Source organism: Oncorhynchus keta, chromosome 35 (genome assembly GCF_023373465.1).
Source record: "Oncorhynchus keta strain PuntledgeMale-10-30-2019 chromosome 35, Oket_V2, whole genome shotgun sequence".
Taxonomy (NCBI): Eukaryota; Metazoa; Chordata; class Actinopteri; order Salmoniformes; family Salmonidae; genus Oncorhynchus; species Oncorhynchus keta.
Window position 1 is genome coordinate 54,056,166 of NC_068455.1, and position 27,534 is coordinate 54,083,699.

At 43.1% G+C, this 27,534-nt stretch overlaps 1 protein-coding gene across 5 annotated transcripts in view; it reads left to right on the forward strand.

Moving 5' to 3' along the window:
- The first annotated feature begins 19,466 nt into the window (after positions 1-19,466).
- Positions 19,467-27,534, forward strand: part of LOC118369140 (VPS10 domain-containing receptor SorCS2-like) — a 324,788-nt gene continuing 316,720 nt past the window's right edge. For 3 of the 5 annotated variants that reach the window (XM_052495734.1, XM_052495736.1, XM_052495735.1), the window contains exon 1: positions 19,471-20,023. In XM_052495734.1, the coding sequence (XP_052351694.1) occupies positions 19,646-20,023 (378 nt within the window). In that variant the 5' untranslated portion in view covers positions 19,471-19,645. Of the gene's footprint in view, positions 20,024-27,534 lie in introns of all 5 variants that reach the window. The other 2 variants (XM_052495733.1, XM_052495737.1) reach the window with 2 other exon arrangements.

Consider the following 27,534-nt stretch of genomic DNA (forward strand, 5'->3'; position numbering starts at 1 on the left):
ACACTCCATTTAGTATATGTTATGTTTGGTATGGTTACATAAGACAGATGGTTACTTAAAGATGCACTATGCAGAAATCGTTCCTCCATTTCCTGGTTGCTAATATTCTATTAGTTTGCCTAATTTCAGTTTATGTGACAAAACAAGCAAGTATAGTGTAGACAATCATTGTACCATCTAAACTGCTGTGGAATATCTTTTCCATCACCAAAAATACAGCATTTTAGCTGGTGTATAAAACCGAATGTAAAAGATGCAAAAACGAACACGAGAAGCATAGAAATAGTGAACAGATCGACTCCTTCTTAAACTTTCTTTCAATGAGAATGACAGATCTGTAACTCTTCTATGTAAATTTGGTCTGGTTGCCCAAAAAGTTACATATTGCAGCTTTAAAGCAAAAACAAAAGGATGGTGGTTGGTCAGCCGTATAACGTGAACATCTAGCAACCCGAAGGTTGCAAGAAATACATTTCCTTAAAGACTACTTTAGCATTTTAGCTAATGAGCAACTTTCCAACTACTTACTACTTTTTATCTACTTTGCAACTACTTAGCTAACCGTTCACCTGCCCTAACCTGTCACGCCCTGACCTTAGTATTCTTTGTTTTCTTTATTATTTTGGTTAGGTCAGGGTGTGAAATGGGTGACATATGTGTTTTGTACTGTCTAGAGGTTTTGTATGTTTATGGAGTTGTTTACTATCTAGGTGTTTTGTATGTCTACGGTTGCCTAGATTGGTTCTCAATCAAAGGCAGCTGTTTATTGTTGTCTCTGATTGGGAACCATATTTAGGCAGCCATATGCTTTGGGTAATTTGTGGGTAATTGTCTATGTAGTAGTTGCTTGTGTCGGCACTTTTTATTTTATTTTACCTTTATTTAACTAGGCAAGTCAGTTAAGAACAAATTCTTACTTTCAATGACAGCCTAGGAACAGTGGGTTAACTGCCTGTTCAGGGGCAGAACGACTGATTTGTACCTTGTCAGCTCAGGGATTTGAACTTGCAACCTTTCGGTTACTCGTCCAACACTCTAACCACTAGGCTACCCTATATTATAGCGTGTTCAAGTGTTCTTCGTTAAATAAATAAGAGGAATGTATTCATCTCACGCTGCGCTTTGGTCTCCTCCGTACAACGAACGTGACATAACCTTAACCCTTTTAGCTAACCTTAGTCTTAACCCTTTAACCTAACTCCTAAACTTAACCTTAAACCCTAACCTCTATCCTAGCCTCCATTAGCGAGCTAGCTAACGTTAGCCACTTAGCTAGAATTCGTAACATATATGTTTGCAAATTCGTAACATATTTTTAACATATAATGAGATCAGGTTGGGGATTGCTGTGGGCTAGTCTGTGTTGGCCTGGTGTAGACTTTATGTAGGCTTGGTGTGGGCTAGCCCGTCCCCACCTTGCCCATCTAATACCCACATGGAGATAATGGGGTCATGTTTGCTGGGTAAGGGTTTGTGTAGAGCTGTTGGGTTTATATATCAGTCTATGGATTGAGAGCAGCACTTATTTTCAGTATCAGTTCATTAGAATTAGACGAGAAAGATGCAAACTGGCATGCAGTGATCTGGTATTTTGCATAACTATATATTAGTAATGAGTTAAAGGAGAATTCCAAATGCATTGACCAAGATCATTACTTGTTTTTTTTTATTGCCTGAGAAGGTTATATGAATCATCACTAACCAGAGAAACCTTAGTGGCTCATATAATTCAGGATCCAGTTCTGCACTTTCTCTGTACTGGGGTCAAATAGAAAGATCATCTTTCTCTGTAAAAGAGATTTAGGTTCCTCTCATTAAAATGTCTTCACCAATGTACTTTTGTGTTTGTGTGCTCTTTGAACACCAACATGATCTGAGCAGGAAGGTTTAGCAGGGGGGACACCCACCCACATTCTTGTCACAAAGATAAAATAGGAAGACAAAATGATCATCCCGTCGTATCTTTTCATGCCTGTGGTAAAAATGTAATTCTACTATATTTTAACAAGCCTAACGCAATGTTATATCTAAGCGCTGGCAGAAGAGCTATAGGTTCCGGGGTGTGTCAGAAATATGTTTGTTGTATTCACAACCACAATTATTGCTGCTGGCGTTGGCGCGAAATGGACGGGTTTTGATGAATTAACAAGTTGCGGGTGTCTCGAAGCTTGGACCCTCACCGGCCAATCAGAAAGTGCTTCATGGCTAAATATGTTTTGGCTTCAAGTTGTGTATTTATGGTCTTTTATGTATTGCCTTGGAATCAACTCCAATCCAAATTTAGTCTAATATAAAGCTCATTATGGCTGAGCATGGACATGCCCAACATTGTCAATAAGCAAGATTAAATTCGTTATTGATAAGGCCTAAAAAGAGAATGAATAATTAGAATAAAATGTTAAACAAAATGAAACAACAATGTGTTTTGAATAGGCAATGTCTAAATACAGTTAGAGGCACCATAATTGCTTTCCGTGGGCATATAATATTAAAACAACGCAGACTATGGAGGGTTTTACGCACATCCAAACTTTTCACAGTAGCAATCTGTTCGTTTTTTTCAACAACAATGAATACATACATGTAAAATGTAATAATATCATAAAATCAGTATAAAAAAACCACGACAGACTGCTGTTGAACCAGCCTTCATTATAGTAGGGTAGCCTATGGAGCGCTTGGGTTTTACACAAGTAAATTGCCGACCCTGGCGTTAGGGCTGGAAAAGGCCAGTGTGCCATTTTTTACATGTGGATATTGAAGACTAATGTGTGTTTGACTCTACTGCCACCAGCCGAAAATAGACCCCCGCCATCTGAAACAAATGGGGGCTTATTGAAACATTTATGCAGGATCAAAGACTGTTATTAAGATCAGCACAGAATCATTTTAACTGATGCAATATATTACATTGTGTGACAGGGTAGGAACCCTAGTTTTGGCCCGTATTTCCATAGGGGACCCTAACTGGTGGGTGAATCCTTTAACACCTGCTCACCCTTTAACACCTGCTCAGATGTCCTTCAAGATCATGTGCAGTTTGTGCTGTGTTTTTTGTCTATTTCTAAGGGCAACCATTTTGTGACCATGCTGTTTTGAAGACCTAATGTAATGTATGCCATTTAGCAGGCGCTTTTATCCAAAGCAACTTTGTGTGCGTACATTTAAAAAAAAAATTGTATTTTATTTTTATTTTTTACATATGGGTGGTCCCGGGAATTGAACTCACTATCCCACTATCAGTGACCTCATCCCTGCTTGTCTGTCTGTGTTTTACATCCTCTGATACCTCCCTGACTTCATTAGCCATTACTCCATTTCCAGACAACTCTCCAAAGTTGATGTGGGTAGACAGTTTGTTTTTCTTCCACTCTGGTGCTTTTCTAGGTTAAGGGCCTAGTCCTCATGAATAGTCATCGTGACTGTACCACCGCGGGGGGCCTGCGGACACTCTTTGCTGCTGCTCCTATGCTGTTAGTGATGGTGACAGAAGAGATGCACCGAAATAGAAGACTGATGTCATGCAGAGGGAGGGGGAAAGAGTGAGAGAGGAGGAGAGAGAGGCAGTTACAGAGAGGAGAGAGGTGTAGAGCAGCCTGAAATGGAGGGTAAAGAGAGAGCGGGTTTGTTAAGTTAACTCTTCATCGAGATCTTAAGGAATTCTAATGCAAACAGAAAGATGCAAGACAAGTTTCATATTGGTCTCGTTGTTTATTAGCAATTAACAGGAATATTTCATAACCCCTCGTTCTCTTGTATTGAGACTAACAAGGCTGTCACAACACTGCGGAGCAGCTGTCACTTGTCTTTATACATGTCAAATCGCTACTGTTGCTTGGTGTGAGTCCTCTGTTTGTTACAAAAAAACACATTTCTGTTGTGATTGACAGACAACTCCACACACTCTATCATGAATGGTCAATAGAGGGCACTGAAGCATAGTCTACCTGCCTGGCCTGGTCCCACAGAACGATAAAATGTACAGGCTATAGTTCTACTGTAGTCCAGCATAGAAACACCCAAACCTCTTGTCAAGGGCCCAGAATGAGAGAATGTATTTTATACATTAGGAAGACAGTGCATATTTCTGTCAAGTCTGGATGAATGTTCATGACAGACAGAAAGACATTCATCCATCTCTACTTTTATTGACTGAATTCTTTGCCACATAAAGCGAAAGACAAAAAGAGAGCTGTTCCTTTGAGAGAGGCCGTGGCGACCCATCATTCAGGGCAGGTGGGGCTTGCCTGTTTTACATGTTATTTTGGCATTAATATGTGTCACATATCAGTTTGCAAACAATGTAAAAATATATATATATCATTGAGTTAATAAAGTCGCATACAAACATGGTCTCATTTTTGTTTTTTTGAGTAAGGCAGTTCCATAATGCAGGTGTTTTCAGCCTAGCTCAGTGCTTTCTGTGGTGGTGCGACAAGCCAGCAGAAAATACGGAGCGTTGCGCCATGATTGGCTCAGTGTTCTGTCACTACGTCACCGCCAAGTCACTACGTCACCGCCAAGTCTCCGCCGAGGGTAGAGCTTGAAAATTCTAGCCCCTTGGGTGCTGCCATAGAGTTACATTAGAAGTGCCCATCCAAGAAGGTCCTTGGCCACAGATAAAAGGATGTCAAATCACGTTATATGTACAGTAGCTTTGATTGGACTGATCATGTCAACAACATACTTTAAAAATCTTAGCTAGCAGTCATCCTGAATCAAGTCGACAATCTACTGGCAAATCATTTTTAATCCTTGTCATATGAAGATAAATAATGAAGAGAAATTGTAGATAAAACGTATCCGTGCTCATCGGCCATTGGACATAAACATGACACAACAAGTTGGAAATCGCAAATTCAATAATGAGTGGTTTGGAAGGAATCAGTGACAGTGGCTAACTGCAAGCATTGCAAAGCAATCATTAGCCTGCTATTCAGTGGAGTGGCTGTGTGGTCCCAAATCTGGGATTAAGGGGCTCATTTCCAAGTTTAAAATGCCGCACTCAAAACAACTGTTAACTCAGATCTGCGAAAACTTGACTTTGTTGAGTTCAAGACGACTCGGAAGTCGGGAATAAACGAGCTCCGACTGGGAAAACAAGTTTTGAACGGTCATCCAACTGTAAATTGTAAATCCGGCCTCTTTCTCGAGTTACGACTTGAAGATCAATGACGTCATCATGATTTGGCCTTGTTATTTTCCTGAGTTCCCAGTTGTTTTGAAAGTACCAAAAATCCAAAGAATGCCAGACTTTGATGACAAGATTTGCCCACGAAGGACTGCGGTGCCACCTTCCTGTTCAAGTGAGCATAACAAATAAAATAAAATCCAATCAAATGTATTTATATAGCCCTTCGTACATCAGCTGATATCTCAAAGTGCTGTACAGAAACCCAGCCTAAAACCCCAAACAGCAAGCAATGCAGCAACAAGGCCTCCCAGGTGGCGCAGTGGTCTAGGGCACTGCATTGCAGCGCTAGCTGTGCCACCAGAGACACTGGTGGCAGTGCACGCTAACCAAGGTCACCAGGTACACGGTGTTTCCTCCGACACATTGGTGCGGCTGGCTTCCGTGTTGGATATGCGCTGTGTTAAGAAGCAGTGCGGCTTGGTTGGGCTGTGTTTAGGAGGACGGATGACTTTCAACCTTCATCTCTCCCGAGCCCGTACGGGAGTTGTAGCGATGAGACAAGATATTAACTACTAATAATTGGATACTATGAAATTGGGGAGAAAAAGGGGGTAAATTTTTTTATTTATTTTTATTTTTAAGTGAGCACAACAAGGTGTATTGTATACTTCTGCATAAACTGTAATATACCAGGGACTGTTGCTAAGAAAGGAATACCAAGTGTGTGTTATGTAGTAAGATGTTAGTAGCCCATGTGCCTCACCCTAATAATTTGGTATATTGACCGCTCTTAATTTCATCTACTGTTCTGACTTGGTGGTACACATGTAGCCTATGACCTGTTTTAGAGAAATGTAATAATCGAATATTGTAAGAGCTTTCATTGTCTGCTTATATCCCCCCTTTATTTATCCTACGGTTCTGACTTGGTGTACAGGGAGAACACTGTAAGAACGGCCCATGTTCTGAATTCTGTTGCTGTATATTTCAAAAGTGCCAAACAAACAGTTTACTACGTTCGTCCTAGCTCGCTCAATAATGTCTTAATCGAAATTACGGATTGCCTCGTATCCGCTTGTCATCCCCTTATGCCATAGTTTGTACATCTCAATTGACATTAGAAACCACATTTGCAAGTCAGCCTTTTCAGCTTTGTTTTTTAAAGGCTGAATGAACTGTTTCACTGCCAGACAAGGCTCTGCTGACAGCCTGACTGCTGTTGGGACAGATTGATGCTTGATGTAGGCCCTAAAAGTTTGTTGGCACCGTTGGTCACCGTTATAGTGCAATTCATGTGTTGTTTAGTGTTTTTTTGTGTTGCAGTTTTGCTGGCATGCATCCCAGTTTATTTATTTTTTGCCCCACCAAGATTTACATGGTAAAAACACCACTGGAGAGAGGCATCTGTCCTCACTGCTATCTTCAGAGCTCATCAATGTGTGTCTGCATGTGCGTGTGAGCTGGGCATATTGTCCCACTGCAGTGTATGTTTGTAAGGGAAAGATGCCTTTTCCGTCTCCATTTGGGACCGTAAGAGTTTTGTTTTGCTTTCCGAGCTGCGGCACCATTAAATGTTAATCCGTCTCTGAAACTCCCCGGTGGTGTGGATAAAGATGGATTCCCTCTCATTAAATCCTTCATAAGTGTTATATTATTTGGCTTTCATTCACATTTTGGGCCTCTCGGGCTCTCATAGACACAGAACATTTTCACCTTGTGCATTGTGTTTACTGCAAAGTGCATTAATCAGTTTTAGACTTTCTCAAAGTACCACATTTCCCCCCTATCAACCTCAACCACAAGCACATCATCCCAATCATTTAGTCTCTGAGCAATGCACTTGATCTCGTTGGTAAGAAAACTTCCTTGGCATTTTTTCCCCACAGGAGTTTTGGCTCTTATCAGGCGACCTACATCTAACCTTGTGTGTGGGATAACTTTGCGGCTTAATTCACTGGTAAATGTGTAAATGTGTCAGTGTGATCGCGTCATTTCCTCCAGTCTCCCTAGGCACAGAGAAAAGCATGAAATCCACCCTCCCTCTCTCCAATCCCCCCTCCCTTGATTATGATTAAGATGTTGTTTGCCTAGCTGGGTGTTAACAGATCTGTCACAATTAGTGGCGTTAGAGAATGATGGTGTTCCTACTTCCCCTTGTCGTGGACCAACGGCACAGAACACCAGGGGTGTGATAGTGGGAGTGTCCTATAGCGAACAGGAGGTTGGTAGTATCCTTAGGGAAGAGCTAGATTGAGTGGGAGTTCTGGATGGGAAGGTGTGGAAAATATCCCACTTGAGAATAGATGCATAGGAGTTGACCATCCCTACTCCAGCTATAACTCTCTAAATTTCCTTTGCGTTATTACTATTGTCACGCCCTGAATTTAGAGAGCCCTTGTTTCTCTATGGTGTAGTTCAGGGGTGTCAAAGTCAAATGGACGGAGGGCCAAATAAAAAATTTAGCTACAAGCCGAGGGCCGGACTGTTCGAATGTTCATTGAACATTTTTTAAATGACGCATATAGTCTAGTGAACCTAATTGAACCTACTGAAAACCTAACAAATATATTCCAATATGATCAGATAAATAAAGCAATATTTTCTTATGGCTCTGTCAGTAATCTTTAATTTTCAACAGACACAAAAGACAAATTTCCTTTATATAAAAATCCCCATAACATGAACATTAAATGAAAGAAACCGGTATTCAAGGCACCATCAGTAGCCTATATTTTCTATTTTAGCAAAAGTGGGCTAAATTTACTTCAAAGAAAAAAACAATAATAGCAATTTTCTATCATCCACTCAACTGAAATATTTTTAAAATATAATTGGATTGAAATACAATAAAATAAAGTGCAAAAATCTATTAATCAAAAACAACACTTTGTTTAAGGAGAAGTAACATGCAGTGAAAACAAATATTAAACTTTAACTTTTAAACTTGAACTGAGTAAAAACTCTAAATATGTGATTGCACAGTAATGTTCACTTGTTTGAGGTTGAGGGTGATACTTGGTGGTGTCCCATCTTTTCCACAAGTTCATCAATGTTCGGGGTAAGGCTCTGAGCTGAGGAAATCCTCAGAATTGAGTGGAGGTGTTCAGCAGTAAGTCGACTTCTGTGTGATGTTTTGTTCAAGTTCATCAAAGAAAACAGTTGTTCACACAGGTATGTGCTGCCAAACATAGACAACGTTTGAGCAGCCTGGATGCGCAGCTGGGGCATTGTGTCGGGGGAGGAAACGGGCGAACTCCGCAGCACCCACTGCCGCATATTTTGCCCTCAGTGCATCATTGCATTGGAGGTCAATCAACTCCATTTGGAGGTTTGGTGGTGAGCTTTCCACGTCAACAGCAAATGGGTTACCGAGCAGTTCCAACCTGCTTTTTGTGCTTCAAAGTCAGCAAATCGGCGTCGAAAGTCAGCGGCAAGCATACCTATTTTATCAGCCAACTGTGCGCTCGGGAACGCACTGGTAGAGAGCTTCTCTTTCATGGTCTGGCAGCTGGGAAAGTGGCTCAAATTTTCTTTCCGCATCTGCGTCTCCCACAGAGTCAGTTTGGTTTTAAATGCCTTCACTGTACTGTACATATCAGAGATGACACGATCCCGACCCTGCAGCTGCAAGTTCATTGCATTCAGATGACTCGTAATGTCACACAGAAAAGCCATTTCACACAGAAACATTTCGTCTCGGAGTTGTGTTGTGTCTTTCCTTTGCTGTCCAAGAACAGACAAATCTCCTCACGAAGCTCGAAACATCTTTGAAGCACCTTTCCCTGGCTTAGCCATCGCACCTCTGTGTGATAAGGCAAATCACCATGCTCCGTTTCTAACTCCGTCAGAAATGCCTTGAACTGGCGGTGATTCAAACCTTTGGCTCTGATAAAGTTAACTGTGCGCGTGATGATGCTCATTACATGCTCCATTTTCAAGGCTTTACCGCACAACGCTTCCTGGTGTATGATACAATGATAAGCTGTCAGCTCACCTGTCGCGTTTTCCTCTTGCATCTTTTCCCGTATCTTCGCCACCAGTCCGCTCCTGTGTCCACACATCGCAGGTGCTCCGTCGGTTGTCAAACCCACGAGTTTTTCCCAAGGCAGCTCCATCTCATTTACACATCTTGACACCTCTTCATACAAATCATGCCCCGTAGTTGTGCCATGCATAGGACGTAAAGCCAAAAACTCCTCTGTCACGCTTAGGCTGGAGTCCACTCCGCGGATGAAAATTGACAACTGGGCAATGTCAGAAATGTCGGTGCTCTCATCCACAGCCAAGGAATATGCAATGAAATCTTTTCCCTTTTTCACAAGCTGCTCTTTTAGATTGATGGACAACTGGTCTACTCTCTCGGCAATGGTGTTTCTGCTCAGACTCACATTTAAAAAGAGTTGCCTTTTTTCTGGGCAAACTTCGTCACAAACTTTAATCATGCAGTTTTTGATGAAATCCCCCTCCGTAAATGGCCGGGCTGATTTAGCGATCTCTTCTGCCAAAATAAAACTGGCCTTGACAGCAGCCTGGCCTTGTGATTTGGCTTTTTTGAACAGAGCCTGTCGAGATTTGAGGCCTCGTTTTAATTCCTCTGACTTTTGTAGCCTTTGTTCCATGTCCATATTCTTGTTTTTGTCCGCGTGTTTCGTTTCATAATGTCGTCTCAGATTATACTCTTTCAGTACCGCCACACTTTCTCCACACAGAAGACACACAGGTTTTCCAGCTACCTCCGTGAACAAATACTCCGACTCCCACCTTGTTTGAAACCCCGGTTCTCAGTGTCCACCTTCCGTTTTGCCATTTTTGATGGGTATCTGAAAGTTAATTTTACTGTGATGCTGACAACTGCTGTGCCAATAAATATTGAAATGAAGCAGCCTACTGCTCGGTGCGTCACCGTTGCATTGTGGGAAATGTAGTATTGGTGCGTGTAAAAGATCTGCGGGCTGCCGGCTTGCTGCGGTCTGCGGGCCGGTTCTAATAATAAATCAAGATCATCCCAGGGGCCGTAAAAAACCTTCTCGCGGGCCGGATGTGGCCCGCGGGCCTTGACTCTGACATATGTGGTGTAGTTGGTCAGGGCATGACTCGGGGGTATTCTAGTTTAAAATGTCTATGCTGTTTTCTAGTTTATATTTTATATGTTGGTGTATTGTATGATTCCCAATTAGAGGCAGCTGGTAATTGTTGTCTCTAATTGGGGATCATATTTAAGTAGCTATTTTTCACACCTGTGTTTGTGGGATATTGTTTTGTGTTTGTGCATGTGCACCACATAGTCACGTTTAGTTGTTCGTTTATTGATATATTTTGTTTTGTTTAAGTTTCTCTTTGAATTAAATACGTGGAACTCAACATCCGCTGCACCTTGGTCCTGTTCTTACGACAGCTGTGACAACTACACATACGGTGTTTGCATTCCATTGCTCTAGATCAGTGGTTCCTAAACTTTTTATAGTCCTGTACCCCTTCAAACATTCAACCTCCAGCTGCGTACCCCCTCTAGCACCAGGGCCAGCGCACTCTTAAATGTTGTTTTTTTGCCATCATTGTAAGCCTGCCACACACACTATACAATACATTTATTAAATATAAGAATGAGTGTACATTTGTCACAACTCAGCTCGTGGGAAGTGACAAAGAGCTCTTATAGGACCAGGGCACAAATAATAATATAATAATAATCAATAATTGTACTCTTTATTTAACCATCTTACATATACAACCTTAATTGTTCATTGAAAATTGTGAATAACTCACCACAGGTTAATGAGAAGGGTGTGCTTGAAAGAATGCACATAAATCTGAAAAGTTGGGTTGTATTGGAGAGAGTCTCAGTCTTAAATCATTTTCCACACACAGTTTGTGTCTGTGTTTAGTTTTCATGCTAGTGAGGGCTGAGAATCCACTCTCACATAGGTACGTGGTTGCAAAGGGCATCAGTGTCTTAACAGCGCGATTTGCCAAGGCAGATACTCTGAGCGCAGCCTAATCCAGAAATCTGTCAGTGCCTTCTGATTAAATTTTCACAGAACCGCTTGTTGCAATTTCGATGAGGCTCTCTTGTTCAGATATCAGTAAGTGGACTGGAGGCAGGGCATGAAAGAGATAACGAATCCAGTTGTTTGTGTCATCCGTTTCGGGAAAGTACCGGCGTAATTGCGCACCCAACTCACTCAGGTGCTTCGCTATATCACATTTGACATTGTCTGTAAGCTTGAGTTCATTTGCACACCCAAAAAAACATACAATAATAGAAAGACCTGTGTGTTGTCCTTGTTAATGCAGACAGAGAAGAGCTCCAACTTCTTTTAATCATAGCCTCAATTTTGTTCCACACATTGAATATAGTTGCGGAGAGTCCCTGTAATCCTAGATTCAGATCATTCAGGCAAGAAAAAACATCACCCAGATAGGCCAGTCGTGTGAGAAACTCATCATCATGCAAGCGGTCAGACAAGTGAAAATTACAGTAAAGAAAACTTTAAGCTTGTCTTTCACTTAAAAAAAAACGTGTCAATACTTTGCCCCTTAATAACCAGCGCACTTCTGTAAGTTGTAAAAGTGTTACATGGTCATTGTCCATATCATTGCAAAGTGCCGAAAATACACGACAGTTCAGGGGCCTTGCTTTAACAAGGTTAATAATTTTCACTGTAGTGTCCAAAACGTCTTTCAAGCTGTCAGGCATTCCCTTGGCAGCAAGAGCCTCTCGGTGGATGCTGCAGTGTACCCAAGTGGGGTCGAGAGCATCTGCTTGCACGCACCTTACCACTCCACTATGTCTCCCTGCCATGGTTTTTGTGCCAACAGTACAGATGCCAACGTGAGCATTAGATACGGCTACATACGGACCGTTAGTGGAATTCCCACGAGAGAGTAACGGTTAATGTGATTGGATGTTTATTTGACTAGGCTACCTGTATTTGACATTGTGCTGTTATTTCGCTGAACACTAGAAGGTTGAATTTTATTTTTGCTATAGCTCAGTTGGAAAATATAAATGGACTGTTTGAAAATGTGAAAAATGTATGTATATATATATATATATATATATATATTACATTTAAAATGTGCATCATATTTTTATTTGGCATACCCCCGACGGCACTATGCGTACCCCAGTTTGGAAATACCTACTCTAGATGATGCCCATACAGTGCTGAGACATTGTGAATGATCCATGTACTGAATGGTGTGGAAGGCCCTCTCCTTTTCAAACATGGTTAGGAGACGTATCCATCAAATTGTGTAGTGTGGGTTTTCTTAGCTCCTGAGAAGGTTAATTGACATGCTATTGTAACTGACTGTTAGATAATGCTGTTGAATATATTCACATTCTTAGTTGCAGTTAAATGGTTGCTTTGTGTGAAGCAGAAGCTACTAATGCTTTCCAGTCAGTGCCTTTACAGCTACAGGGAACATGCCAAAAGTAGCTCAAGGGCCTTAGGTGCACTTTTTCTTTATTCACTGTATGCTGCCTTGTCTCTCAGGTCTTTTGTATGCCCAGGGTGAGCATAGCACTTACCAAGGTCCTTCACTCATGTGCACCTATTATGGTATGTGTGTGTGTGTGCGTGTGTGCGTGTGTGCGTGTGTGCGTGTGTGTGTGTGTGTGTGTGTGTGTGTGTGTGTGTGTGTGTGTGAAGTAGGAGATAGTTTGATGTGTGTCAGAAAGAGTGTGTTTGTGGTGTGTGTGACTGTTCGCATACCCAAGTTGTCACATCCTGAACTGTTTCACCTGCCTTTGTGCTTGTCTCCACCCACCTCCAGGTGTCGCCCATCTTCCCCATTATCCCCAGTGTATTTATACCTGTGTTCTCTGTTTGTCTGTTGCCAGTTCATTTTGGACTCTGATCTGGATTCCTGACCTATGCCTGTTGTTTTGTCTGCCCCCTAATACACTTTTGTTACTTGGACACTGTCTGCATCTGGGTCTTTCCTAAAACTTGATACCAAGTACTTTATATCCACATCCAGCACATCTACATTATATCCACAGACGACACTAAGCAGACACCCTGCGTCTTAATTCCTATGACTGGGTCTATGGGTGGTTGTGTGTGTGTGTGTGTGTGTGTGTGTGTGTGTGTGTGTGTGTGTGTGTGTGTGTGTGTGTGTGTGTGTGTGTGTGTGTGTGTGTGTGTGTGTGTGTGTGGTGTGGGGTGGGGTGGGGTGGGGGGTAGTTATCAGACTAGTGGTGTTTAATCTCAGACGACAGAGCGTGACAGTGGCGGCGTGGAGCCCCAATGAGGGAGACCGGGGGAGAACGACCCACCACTTAATGGACGGTTACGGTCCTCACAGGGATACACACACACACGCACGCACACACACAGACTACTCGCCACACAGAACGAGTGTGTGCTGCTTAATGGAAGATTGAGGCCCTTGATGAGACACCCGCCGCACGGCGTAGATGAGATCCAGTGAGCGTCGGGAAAGGGGGGTGATTGGTTTTAGACTAGCCTACTGAGGTAATTACTCCTCAGGTTACACGGGGTCAATCGCTGTCAGCCTCACTACTTCACTGGAACATCCCATTAAAATGTGTTTGAAATACTATTAGCACCCAATAAGGGTGTATGGGTCATGCTAGGGAATGGGAATGTATGGCTATGTTATCACTGAAGTATTATATGGTGACATTCCAGGGTTGAAGATCTTGTCCTCCTCCGTAGGTCAGTTGGTATAGCATGGCACTTGCAAAAGAAGGATAGTGGATTCAATTCCTGGGACCATCCAAACGTAAAAATGTATGCACGCATGACTGTAAGTCACTTTGGATAAAAGCATCTGCTAATGTCATTATAATATTATTATTGTTATTATATTTTAATTTTACATGATGTGATATTGGCCGTGTATGCGCTGACTTCAATGTAAATTTGGTTTCTTGGTTTTAGTATTGAACAGGCCATCAATGAAATACATACATTATACAGTTAAGTATCATACACACATAGGATCAGAAGAAACACAGATGTAGGATCTTAATTCGATATAGTTTGCTACAGCAGGAAAATAATCCTGCAGCAACAGGAAATATGAATTATTACACTCTGTGGATTATAATTAATGGACATTTAATTGGTAGGCGGCGTTGATACACAAAATCAAGTCTGACATATCTAAGTGGAAATGACCGATTTAAACATCAAATACAATACAAGTTTTAAATGACCTAACACTCAGAAAGCTTGCATCCAAACTGTTTGACATGGCAATGAGAAGGGAGTTGGCAAAATCTCAAACAGACTAGCAACCCAGACCAGCATTCCAATCTATACTATTTATGCTGTATTCAATTGGGTAATTGTGTCAAGCTAAATAAAAATCATTGTCATACAGACACCAATGGTGATAGTCAGTGACACTGTAGTATGTGCTCACACTCCAAGTTCAATAGCATAACCTTTTGGTGAAGTAAACTCTGTAAATATTTCAACACGCCATGGGATGGTTGACTGTGACGATGTAGTGTGTGAGTCTATTGTCAGTGATGAGAGTTAGGGGTGAATGCCGAGGTCTTGTATCACATTAACACACACCGCTGCCAACATGAAACCCTAGGCCCGTGTACAACAAGCATCTCAGAGTAGGACTGCTGATCTAGGATCAGGTCCCACCTGTCCATGCAATCTTATTCCGTATGATCTGAAAGGTAAAACTGATTCTAAATCAGCACTCCTACTCCGAGGTGCTTTATGAATACAGGTCCTGGCCCATCTCTCCACTGAGAAAAGCACCAAGCTAACGTGACGCTACATGCTGCGTTAAATGGGAGCACTTGCTCCATGAACTGTCTTGGTAAGCTGGATGTTATTTTGATTCATGTGAAAGAGGTAGGTAAAGGCCTATTCAGGCACTCTGGGAGTTCAATGAAGTGTTTATGAATAAAAACAACAACATATATTTCAGCATTAAAATCTTCACCAGGCAGGCAGCAGTAAGCAGCATACTTTTTATTTTATTTTCACTTATTAGAACGATAACGACAGCCCTATTGCAAAACCCAATGCATGCATCCCAGAATTTGTATTCATACCAGCCCAGTTGGTATTTTCCTCCCCCTGCTGCTCTTGTATGCAGCGAATTATAGCAGTATCAAATATTTACATTTTAGCCCCAGTTTAGGAGCAGCAATTTGAGGCAAGGATGCTGACAACAGAGGTCAACAGAGATATACACACACACACTCCCCACTGGGCGCATACTGGTCGAATCAACGTTGTTTCCACGTCATTTCAATGAAATTACATTGAACCAAAGTGGAATTTATGTTCCATTTACATCTGTGCCCAGTTGGTCATCATCATCTGTAATCTCCCACTGTGCTCCCAATGCCGTGTGTGTTGTGTGTGTGGTATTCTCTTGCATGAGAAAAACAAACAGAGACGTGGGAGAGGGAAAGATAAGGGGTAGATGGGAAGTTAAAGGGCTAGGCAGGGACAAATATAGGTCAAACAAAATCTGAAAAGAACACTAAAGAGAGAATGCATGACAAAAATAGAGAAAGACCCATTGATAACACAAAAAATGGATACGAGGACTTCGGGTGTAAGGACTCCTCTCACACCCCTCCTCCTGTCCCCTCCTCTCCTCCATCCCTCCCTCTGCAGTAGGTCCAACACCATCAAATATTCAAACTCCTCCAGCTCCTCGTAGACGTCTTGCGACACCTAAAACGGCTGATCCATGAACGGTAAAATAGCCTGTGGTTCGCCATTTATTCTAAACCAACAAAAATAAACTAGCCCACAGACAAATTGGAGGACAAGGGCTACCTGGCAGTCATCAATATTTTATAGAGATGACCTTTTCCATATCTACATGTACAGGGACTCTACAGTGTTGTTAGTTGTGGGTTTACAGTATTTTAACCAAGGGTTAAGTACAGTGCTTTATAACTGGATCTATGTGGAACAAAGGAGGTTGGTGGCATCTTAATTGGGGAGGATGGGCTTGTGGTAATGGCTGGAGCGGAATGGTGGACATTATTATACTAGCGACCAGGTGCTTACCAGGTGCTTACCAAAGAGGAAGAGGTGAAGCGAGAGGTTTTACTCAGTTCAAAATCTGTCCACGAAAATAAGCCCACGAAGTGAGGAATTTTTATATGGAGGTCAATGAGAGAGTGTCAAATTTGGTCAACAAAAAATGTAATTGCTAATTTGCTATGTTAGGTTTATTTGATCTAATAGAAGTGTCATACTGGTTATGTTGCTACAAGCGCGCTAATATAAGTGGACGCATGTGTCATTTTGGCAACTTTGAAAAAAACGGCTTTATATCGGAGTTGTGCCTGTTGCCACTGAGATAGATAGAGGAATCATCATGGATATAACGCATTTTTAGCATGGACGTTGCCATTGAGGGCTTCCACCATTTTAAAGTAGTCACCTGGGTGGGGATTCCAATTAGTTGGGATGCAAAGTTAGCCAGTGAAGAAGAAGAAAAGGTACTATTCTAAAATGGAGAAAACCTCAATAGCGCTGCCCATGCTAGCCCAGACGCTACAATAGAACATGTTTGGCATTACTCAGGTGCATCATTCTGAACCCTGCAGATAGAAATGTGATGTACAGTTTGTACTCCCAAAAGCATATTCTACATGTTCTTCACACAATAGCCAAGCAATGTTACAGAAACCTCCAGATAGAAATAGCTGTTTATTCACCCTGCTGTCCTTTTTTTGTTCTTATGCAAATGTTAAATATGCATTTATATCATTGTGTCAGCTTGTCATGAGGTACTCTTCCTCAGATGAGCAATACCTTGAGGCTCATTTAATATTAGACTTTGCACACCAGCAGTTATTGACAAATAGACACACACCCCCGCCTCTCGTCTTACCAGACGTAGTTGCTCTGTCCTGCCGATGCATGGAAAACCCAACCAGCTCTATTATCCAGGTCATCGTTCAGCCACGACTCGGTGAAAGATAAGGTATTACGGTTTTAATGTCCTGTTGGTAGCATAGTCTCGACCATAGATCATCGAGTTTGTTATCCAGTGATTTCACTTTGGCCAATAGAACCGATGGTAGTGGCCCTTTACTGCCTTGCTTCTGAATACTCACAAAGACCCGCAACCTTCTCCCTCTGTACGTCCATCTTTTCTTCACGCGAATGACGGGGATTTGGGCCTGGTTTCTGGAAAGCAGTATATCCTTTGGGTTGGAGTCATTAAAGAAAAAATCTTTGTCCAGTTCGAGGTGAGTATTTGCTGTTCTGATGTCCAGAAGCTCTTTTCGGTCATAAGAGACACCAGCAGCAACTTTATGTACAAACTAAGTTACAAACAATGCGAAAAAACAAACAAAATAGCACAGTTGGTTAGGAGCCCATAAAACAGCAGCCATCCCCTCCGGAGCCATTATCTGAAAAGGGGTTAGGGGTTAGGGTTAAGCTTAAGTTTAGGTGCTTAGGAGTTAGGTTAAAGGGTTAGATACTACTGCACTGTTGGAGCTAGGAGCACAAGCATTTCGGATCACCCGCAATAACATCTGCTAAATATGTGTATGTGACTGTAACAGTATACTTTTTAAACCGTCCCCTCGCCCATACCCGGGCGCGAACCAGGGACCTTCTGCAAACATTGACAACAGTCACCCTCGAAGAATCGTTACCCATCGCTCCACAAAAGCCGCGGCCCTTGCAGAGCAAGGGGAACTACTACTTCAAGGTCTCAGAGCAAGTGACGTAACCGATTGAAACGCTATTTAGCGCGCACCGCTAACTAAGCTAGCCGTTTCACATCCGTTACCCTCACCCCCCTTTTGACCTTCCTCCTTTTTTTCGCAGCAACCAGTAATCCAGGTCACGGCACCAATGTAACAGTATACTTTTTAAACCGTCCCCTCGCCCATACCCGGGCGCGAACCAGGGACCTTCTGCACACATCGACAACAGTCACCCTCGAAGCATCGTTACCCATCGCTCCACAAAAGCCGCGGCCCTTGCAGAGCAAAGGGAACTACTACTTCAAGGTCTCAGAGCAAGTGACGTAACCGATTGAAACGCTATTTAGCGCGCACCGCTAACTAAGCTAGCCGTTTCACATCCGTTACATGACCAATAACATTTGATTTGACTTAACTTTAGGAGAAGGGTTAGCTAAACGGATTAAGGTTAGGGTTAGGGGAAGGGTTAGCTAACATGCTAAGTAGTTGGAAAGTAGCTATAAAAAAAAGTAGTACGTAGTTGAAAAGTTGATCATTAGCTAAAATGCTGAAGTTCTCCTTGATGAGATTCAAACTTGCAACCTTTGGGATGCTAGCCGTTCATGTTACATGCCCACCAAACCAACCTACTTTAGTTTTGCCTTAAGTAACCATACAGAATAGAACATAGGCCCACAGTACCATACTAATTTGAGTGTCCCGGATTGATGTTTACTATATTACATTTAGTCTATGAGTCCAGACAGGACAACTTGGAAACCCCTGGGACACTATAAACACCCATCCATTGTCAGAGGATAGCAAAAGAACAATAATAAAGCATGGCTGCTATTCAATGGATTGTTGCTCTCCAACATAACCGGCGCAGGCAGATCAGTCTGTTGGTGTAGACTATATGATGTGCATATTATCACGGAGCCCGTTGCAGACTCACAGTGAAGGGGGTATCCTTCCCCGGGATACTCGGATTTTTAAAACAAACAATGTGTGTGCAGTAGAGTAGGGTCAGTTACTGTATAAAAGGAAAGTGAGACTGATATATGTTGGTGCTTTGTGTTAAAGCACTGTGGAGGTAAGAAGACGCTGGGGGTTCAAATCTTGAAATGAATGAATTATGGTGTTATGTATTTTCGTTCATAAAAACTATTCTGCGAAATGTATAGGCCTAGTTTACGTTTGACATTAAATGTGGGCTATTAGTCGATTTTGCTTCTGACGCAAGTGGCATCGATTTCAGCACCTGGGAATTGGACAGCTAGCCCAACATGATCGCGTGAAAAACCGAACACGGCCCCAACGACGCTCTTGGCTGTGGCATTTACAGTTTCATTCTACATGCTTGTTTGGAAAACACGGAATAAGTTGGAAACATCGTAATGTTTAAGTTACATAGCAGCTGGGAAAGAGGACCAGACCCAACTGCTATCACACCAATGGGATAGCCACCCATTAAGCAGAACGGAACTTCAATATTTTTTTAATGGTAAACGGCCTGAGTGAACTGTCGTATTTTATCCACCATCTTCGAGGATAGTAGGCCTATATCATCTCGTGGGAAGTGATCAAGTCAAATAGTTTAGTCTCGTAGAAACAGCAATGTTTTTGCAGTACGAGATACGTCACCAGGTGGCGCCCATGCTATGTGCACGGCGCGCGTCCTCTAGCTGGCACACATTGACGACCACGTTGTTACCAGTGTCTGCCCTCGCTCCAATTCCACTCCCTCTCTCCCAGCTTCCCTCCCTCCATCCCTCTCTCTCCGCTGACAGTATAGCTATCTATCTTCCACTCACATCGCAGTCTCTGTCAGTATCCGCGGTATGAGCGCTATAGGCCTAATGGCGCGAAGCATGGCATCTCTGCGTCCGAAAGGAATCGTTTCAGCGCACCTGTGCTTGGCCGTGGTTATCGCCTGGATGTCATTGATGAGACCCATGCTATGTGACAGCGGCGTTTTACTCCGGAGCGACGGGGATCGTCTGCTTGACAGCCGCGGCGCTGTAGGCATAGACGGGGTTGACGGAGTGTTCGGACCGGGCTTGGGTGATAATGATGGGGACGCGGGCGACGTGGAATCCCCGCGCTTCAGGAGAGCACTATCCCAAGAGAAAGTGTCCCTGCTCAGCAGCTCGTTCGTGCTCAAAGGGGATGCTACTCACAACCAGGCGATGGTGCACTGGACTGGAGAGAACAGCAGCGTAAGTACCGGTCCCGTCCCGGTTCCACTTAGTCGCGATATCTCGGGTTCCCTGCTTGTAGCCTACACAACCCAGCAGTCACCAATGCACCCCATTCCAGCGGACACAAGTTATTCTCAATGCAGAAGCTATACATGCGTAAATTATTTTCCGTCATAACATTGCGCATGGCATTGAATCAATGTAGAAAAAAAATATTATTCGAGTGCGCATCTAAAAGCATAGCCATATGGTATATGTTTACAACAGCTTATTTTCCTATTGTGTGTCCTGCTCCGACTGGTGAGAGAGAGGGCATGATTAGGTGCGGAGAAATGCCCCTGTCTTTTGTTTGGCTGCACATTATCATGACAGCCTGTTTGAACGGCGCGCACACTGGAGGCTGGTTTTTCTGTCCCACTCGGTGTCACTAGATTAGTGTTGTTGCCTGACATTGTCATATATGATACGAAAGTGTGTAAATAATATGTATTAGTAGCCTGTCAACCTCGAATGTTTCAGTGTATTCACGGCATTTGTCCCAGCAATGAATGGCGCATAATTGGAGGTGTATAACCTAGTTTCATTGACATGTGATGAATTGACATCTGTGACAGTATATTTTGAGCTTCGCAAGGCCGAGGTCAAGTCAGAGCAGGCCAATGTAAACAACATAAGAGTGGGCTTTGTGACTGGGTAGCCTATTGTCAGCTGTCCGGGACCTCACAGTGTCTACCGGAGACATCACTTCAATACCATGCTATTGTCAAGACAAAAATGGCCCACTCCTGCAAACACAATCAAGACGGCTCTAGAACATGCCTTGAAATAGACGTCTACTCGGTAGCAGTTATTTTAAAGCCGCAAACAGCAACATGCTAGGCCTATGAGATTGAAATCACATTTTGACTTGGCATTGAATTTGATTGATATCTATAAAAACAAATGAGTGTTTGTAGGTTAGAACACACATTTTGTCTTAAAAAAGGGCGATTTGTATTCCCGAAGAACTTCTCTACTTCAATATGCACTGATTCAATACTGAGCCAAGTTTGAATCTGTCAGTCAGTCAAACGTACACTGACGGCCTAGGAGGACATGTTTGAGTTATCCTAAATTAACTTGGCAATGTCCTACTTTGAAAGGTCGACTGTAAGGAGGTCTCCCCTTATATAACGCAGGCTAATAAAATAAGACAAATGCTGCCATTCAATATCACCAGGTCTGACATTTACGCTCCCAGCACAGATTGATAGGTATAAAAAATGAATTTCAAACCCTCTACCCCCCTCTATTTGAGAACATTTGGATGGATGGATGGATTCGGGGGAAACTCTGAATTTGTGTGTGTAAAGGGCTATTGGGGGCATCAATGATTTGGAATCCCTGAAGAATACAGCCACTTCTGAATCTATGCTTTCTTAAGGGGGAAATGATGGAGCAATCATGGACATGCTCCGAGCCAATATAATATAGAAGAGTCCAAGGTGGGTGTTCTTTGTTGGTGTAGTAACCCATTTAAAAACCCACTCTACCTGCCTCTATGTCTTTAAAGTTATTATTATTTGGCTTGATGAAAGCACTTATGCCCTCTCCTTTGTGTCTTCTCTGTGCTGTTATTACAATCGCACGTGCTGTGCCCGGCTCACTCACTTATGACAATGATAAGAAGAGGGCTGTTATTTCTCCGAGAAGCCTTGATTGATCAAGTGCCACTCAGAGGAGAAAATCTCTCTCTCTCTCTCTCTCTCTCTCTCTCTCTCTCTCTCTCTCTCTCTCTCTCTCTCTCTCTCTCTCTCTCTCTCTCTCTCTCTCTCTCTCTCTCTCTCTCTCTCTCTCTCTCTCTCTCTCTCTCTCTCTCTCTCCTCTCTCTCTCTCTCTCTCTCTCTCTCTCTCTCTCTCTCTCTTTCTCTCTTTCTCTCTTTCTCTCTTTCTCTCTTTCTCTCTCTCTCTCTCTCTTTCTCTCTTTCTCTCTCCCTCTCTGTGCATCCGCTGTCGCTGTTGGAGATCGATGATGCCTGTGTTTGATAGGGAGGTGGTGGGAGGAGGATGTCCTGTTTAGAGAGAAAGAGAGTGGTGGGCGTCTTTCACTGATGGTGGAACATCATTTGAACAGAGAGAAATGGAAAAGGGCGGATTCGGGAGGTTGAACAAGATGGAAATGTAGAGCAAGACAGAGTGAGGCAGGGAAGGAAGGGAGAGGGGAGGTTTAGAGGGGAGGTTGAGAGAGCGCTGTCTTCTATGAATTGGTTGCTAGAGATGCTGCTGGCACATGTGCATTTTATTCACACACGCACGCACGCACACACACACACACGCACACACGCACAATGGATGGGAAGTATTTGAGATTCTTATTTGAATTACTTCTGTGTATTTTGTCATTTGAATTACACTGGGCTGAACTACACTCCAATGTATTTTGTGTTATCCAAATACTATAATGAGTATTTTCCAAATACAAAATACTTTTCTATAAAACAAAATTAAGTGGTTCACATTTTGTGTCCCCCCCCCTTTCACCCAGCAGAAGTGTGATAGCACTATGGTGTGATAAAAATGTCTACTAAATCAACTAAATATAAATGTAAATGTAAAAATGAACAAATACAAAGCATGCTGAGTATTATTCTAATGAGCTCCACCCCAAAACAATACACAGTGTGCTGTGCAGTTCATTTTGTTGTGTTCATTTTTACATATACATAAGCATTTTGGTCATTTAGCAGACATGCTCACCCAGAGTGACTTGCTTAACTAAGGTAGTTAAACAACAACCTATCACAGTCATAGCAAGTAAAGAAAAATGTGTAACCGTCACTGAGAATGTTGTTGCTGTTAGGGCCGGCTACTAATTACATTTTGTATTTTAATACACAAAACACATGTTATTTAATGAAATACATGACAAAATACAAGTATTTTGTTGTTTATTTTTGATACATTTTGATACATATGATTTTGTATCTGCATTTTGTAATTGTATTTTGTCATTTTTGCCCATCTTAGCACACACACACGCCCACACCCATAGGATTCGGTACATCTTTGTCACGTTCTGACCTTTATTTTGTTTGTTTTGTCTTTATTTAGTATGGTCAGGGCGTGAGTTGGGGTGGGCAGTCTATGTTTGTGTTTCTATGTTCTTTCTATTTCTGTGTTTGGCCTGATATGGTTCTCAATCAGAGGCAGCTGTTTATCGTTGTCCCTGATTGAGAACCATATTTAGGTAGCCTGGGTGTCACTGTTCGTTGGTGGGTGTTTGTTTTCGTGTCTGTCACCACACGGGACTGTTTCGGTTTGGTTTTCGTTCATGTTCACATTTATTGTTTTGTATTTCTTAGTGTTCAGTTTATGTTTTATAATAAACGATATGGACACTTACCCCGGTGCGTTTTGGTCCGATCCCTGCTACACCTCCTCTTCAGACGAAGAGGAGGAAATCTGCCGTTACAATCTTTCCTTGCCTCTCAAGTTCATTAACACCGCTCTGAGTGGTGAGTATAAGTCTCTTTCAGGATATGAAATTAGCTATGTACATAATGCATAGCCCAGCCAGCCAGTCTGGTTTGATACAGTCTATATGGCCTTCAGAGGTGGCTGTGGCCAGACAAAGGATACAGACGGTTGTCATTGTCAATAAATGTATCCCAAGATGCATCATGCCTGTTGTGTATCTGGAGGTCAGACTCTATGGGACTGCACAATTAGAATTTGACCTTTTAATTGTGTGTATACAAAGGCACATTGCCCTTTACCCCTATTATTACACATTTATTACACAACTAGACAAACATTGCCAGTGTACTGAAGTGTTGCCATAATGGTAATGTAGACATGAACTTTTCTTCATAATGATGCTCAAGACACACACACACGGACGTGCACGCACGCACACACACAAACGCGCGCACCCCCCCACACACACACACGCACACGCACGCACCCACAAACACACGCATGCACACACGCCCATGCATGCACACACATTTTCCTTGTCATTAAGTTAAGGAGACCGGGTTTCAGTCACTCGGTTGAACCAACAAGACTCTGTTCAGCAGGGAGTCCAGGTCGACATGTGGTGTAATGAAGGCATGGTCATGTTTGGACCGCACACAGTCCGACCGGAGCCGGAGGAACACTCCCTTACATGTCCCCAAGAACGGTAATTCATTCCAGTACCCCTTGTTGTCAGTTCCGGGAGACACTCTAGGAACGGTCGGGCACCAAGCCCCATAACTTGATACCAGCATTCCGAACAGAGAGTTTGCTTCCACTGTTGAAAGAGCCTTCTTTGTGCTTCCCTATGCACTCTCTCACTCTCGCTCTCTCTCTCTCTCTTTCTCTCTCTCTACCCTTTCTTCTGGGCTTTGTTGACTAGCTCCAGGGCTCTGAGAAGTCGGCTTCTCTCTATTTCTGTACTCATCTTTCGATGGCGTTGAGCTCAGCATTTTAGCAAGCGTTCTGTAGTATCCAGGGCCTCTACTCTGTGAAGGAGATAGACATGAGTGGGAGTGAAAGGGGTAGAGAGAGAGAGAGGGAGAGCGAGAAAGAGATTGGATGATGGATGATTGGAAAGTGAGAGTTTTAGAAAGGGAATGAGAGAGAGAGAGAGAGAGAGAGAGAGAGAGAGATCGAGAGATCAATCATAAGCACACACTCTCCGATATTTTGGTCCTCCCTGAAGAGTGAGTTTTTGACCCAGGTAAACACACACGCGCCCATGTAAACGCACACACCCCTGTGTGCTTCTTGTTTTTTTTCCCAATGACTGCACACCTTTGCACTGTTGTGTTAAAAGAGTGTGTGTGTGTGTGGAAGGTAATAGTGATGGTGATGATGAAAAGTTTCATGATGATGAAGAAAGACCACAAGGAGGCACACCGGAGGAGGCTCATGGGAGGAGAAAAAGGAGGACAGGCTCATTGTAATGGCTGCAATTGAATTAATGGAACGGTATCAAACGCATCAAACATACTGAAACCACGTTTGACTCTGTTCCATTCCAGCCATTCCAATGAGCCCATTTATCCTATTTCTCCTCCCATGAGCCTCCTCTGGTGTGCCTCCTTGTGGTCTTTCTTCATCACCTTGATACTTTTTATCGCCATCATCATCATCACCATCAAACATAATCTTCCTCTTCTTCTTATCGTTGTTTCTGTTGGAAGGCCTATAGGGACGGGTGTTTCCTAGTGTTGTTTACCACGGTGTCTGTGCTTATGACCCCGTGTCCCACTAAAGGACATTAAAGGAGACATAAGATGACATCACCTCCTTACCCCTTCACCCCTGTCCTCACCCCTAATAACCCCCCTTGTTACCACGCCGATGCTATCCTGCCGAGCTGCCAGATGCTGGCGGGAGATTGCAGGGATCATTTCAGCCAATCATGTCAGGGGTTTATCCCCTGCAGCAAACATGTAATATAAACATGATGTTTTGTGCATTTAGATTGAGAATTGAAAAGCACGTTTTATGAGAAGGTGCTTGATTGCAAATTTGCATACATAACATATTTTTTCTCCCTCCTACTACCACTTCCTGGATCTGGTCGTAAGCTGAGGTGCTGACTTAATGCAAAAGACATTTGTTCACGCTTCGCATACTAAACAGACAGTTAATTTGGTTCCACTAGTCTTCGGTTGGAAATTGTTTGTACATGTGAAGTGAGTCCTCCAAATCGTTTTTGTCATCTCTCTCGATCCATCCTCTGCGCACTTTTCTCCAACCAGGCTAAGTCAATGCTAGGTCTGGAAGTTTAGGGCTGATCTAGTGTGTGTGTGTGTGTGTGTGTGCATGTACAGTTGACATTAATCATGGGTCCCCCAGGAGACTTGGAGACAAGGTCTTTGCCAGGGAGATCAGAATGACTGGTTCTGCCACCAAAGATGTCTACTGGCCCGTGGCTTAGAGTGCCTCCCTCCCAATGTTTCTGTCACTGATTTTCTCACAATGACAGGGCAGCATAAGCCAATGGCTGCAATGTTTTATAACATTGATTTAGACTTAATGCATGTATTAACTAGTAACTACTTATTTTTTATTTTTTATACCTTGAACTAGGCAAGTCAGTGAAGAACAAATTCTTCTTTTCAATGACGGCCTAGGAACAGTGGGTTAACTGCCTGTTCAGGGGCAGAACGACAGATTTGTACCTTGTCAGCTCGGTTACTAGTCCAACGCTCTAACCACTAGGCTACCCTGCCACCCCTTACTTACTTACTGTTAAATTGAATGCTATCACCTATCGCTTGATCTGAATGATGCACCTTACAAAGTCTGATGCAAAGTTATTGTCTCATTACTGTGGGTTGGTTCGCAATTTTGCTTGGTACACTTTTTTGCTTGGTACACTATTTGAGTTGGTACACTATTTGGCACAGACCATCTATACATAACACCCAAGGCTACTTTACTTTAGCAGGGTGAGGCTTCCAGGTCAACCCCATGGGGAACCACCCAGGCAGGCTAGGCTAGGCTAGGCTAGGCTAGGCAGGATGCTGCGCTAACATTAGAGAAGAGAGCTAATTAGGTCGTGTTTTTAGATGTGTTCTCCTTCCAGATCGTTCTGATCGGGCTGGCAGCAGCAGCGGGCTGATAAGATAAGGGAGAGTCCTGGGGTGATGTGGTTGTTATCCAGGTTCTGTTGCTACTGATGAGGTGGATAAATTCCACTCTTTCGTGATTTCTTTCTTTCTCTCGCTCTCTCTGTCTCCTTCCTGTTATTCCCTTCCATCCTGGGCTCTGCCCTATCATTCTAGCTCAGGGCAGTACCCCTCTTTCTCTCTCTCGCTCTCTCGCTCTCTCTCGCTCTCTCTCCCTTTTTCCTTCCTTTTTCTCTCTCTATTTGGCAGTCTCACAAATGAACACATCCCCGTCTTGGGGAGCTGAAAACTATTCAGACTTAAATAAACTATTCTAGGGATGTGTGTGTGTCCCGGCAACGGGGAAAAACAACCACTTGGCAGGCCTTGGCCCTATGGACACTTACGCTTTCCTCCTCCTCCATACTTCCTGCCTTCTTTGATTGACGTTCTTTACAGCGAGTGCTCGCGTCCTAGACGTGGTTAGTTTCTTCCTGGATATGGGGACTTGTTCTACTTCCTACTCATCAAGTTGTTGTTTGTGTTGCCTCTCTTGGAAACTGGAAAGCGAAAGTTCCCAGGGTTGCCTTGGCAACAGGGCTGGAATTCTGTAAGGGTCTTCCAGTGGATGTGAGATGTTCATGAGAAGCGCTCAGAGTGCGCTCGTACCTCTTGCCGCTTTCTAGACGTGCATATTTCCTTCTGACTCCAGCTAATAATACAGCCGCAAGAACTACACTCTTTCACCAATGGAAAAGACCTTCGGATTTGGAGCGTGTGTGTGTGTGTGTGTGTGTGTGTGTGTGTGTGTGTGTGTGTGTGTGTGTGTGTGTGTGTGTGCGTGCCACATGCGTGTGTATTTGTCGCTCTGTACGTGCATGCATGTGGATGTGTGTGGATGCCCTACTGCTGCTTTAGTACAGTAGTGAGAAATCTAATATGAGG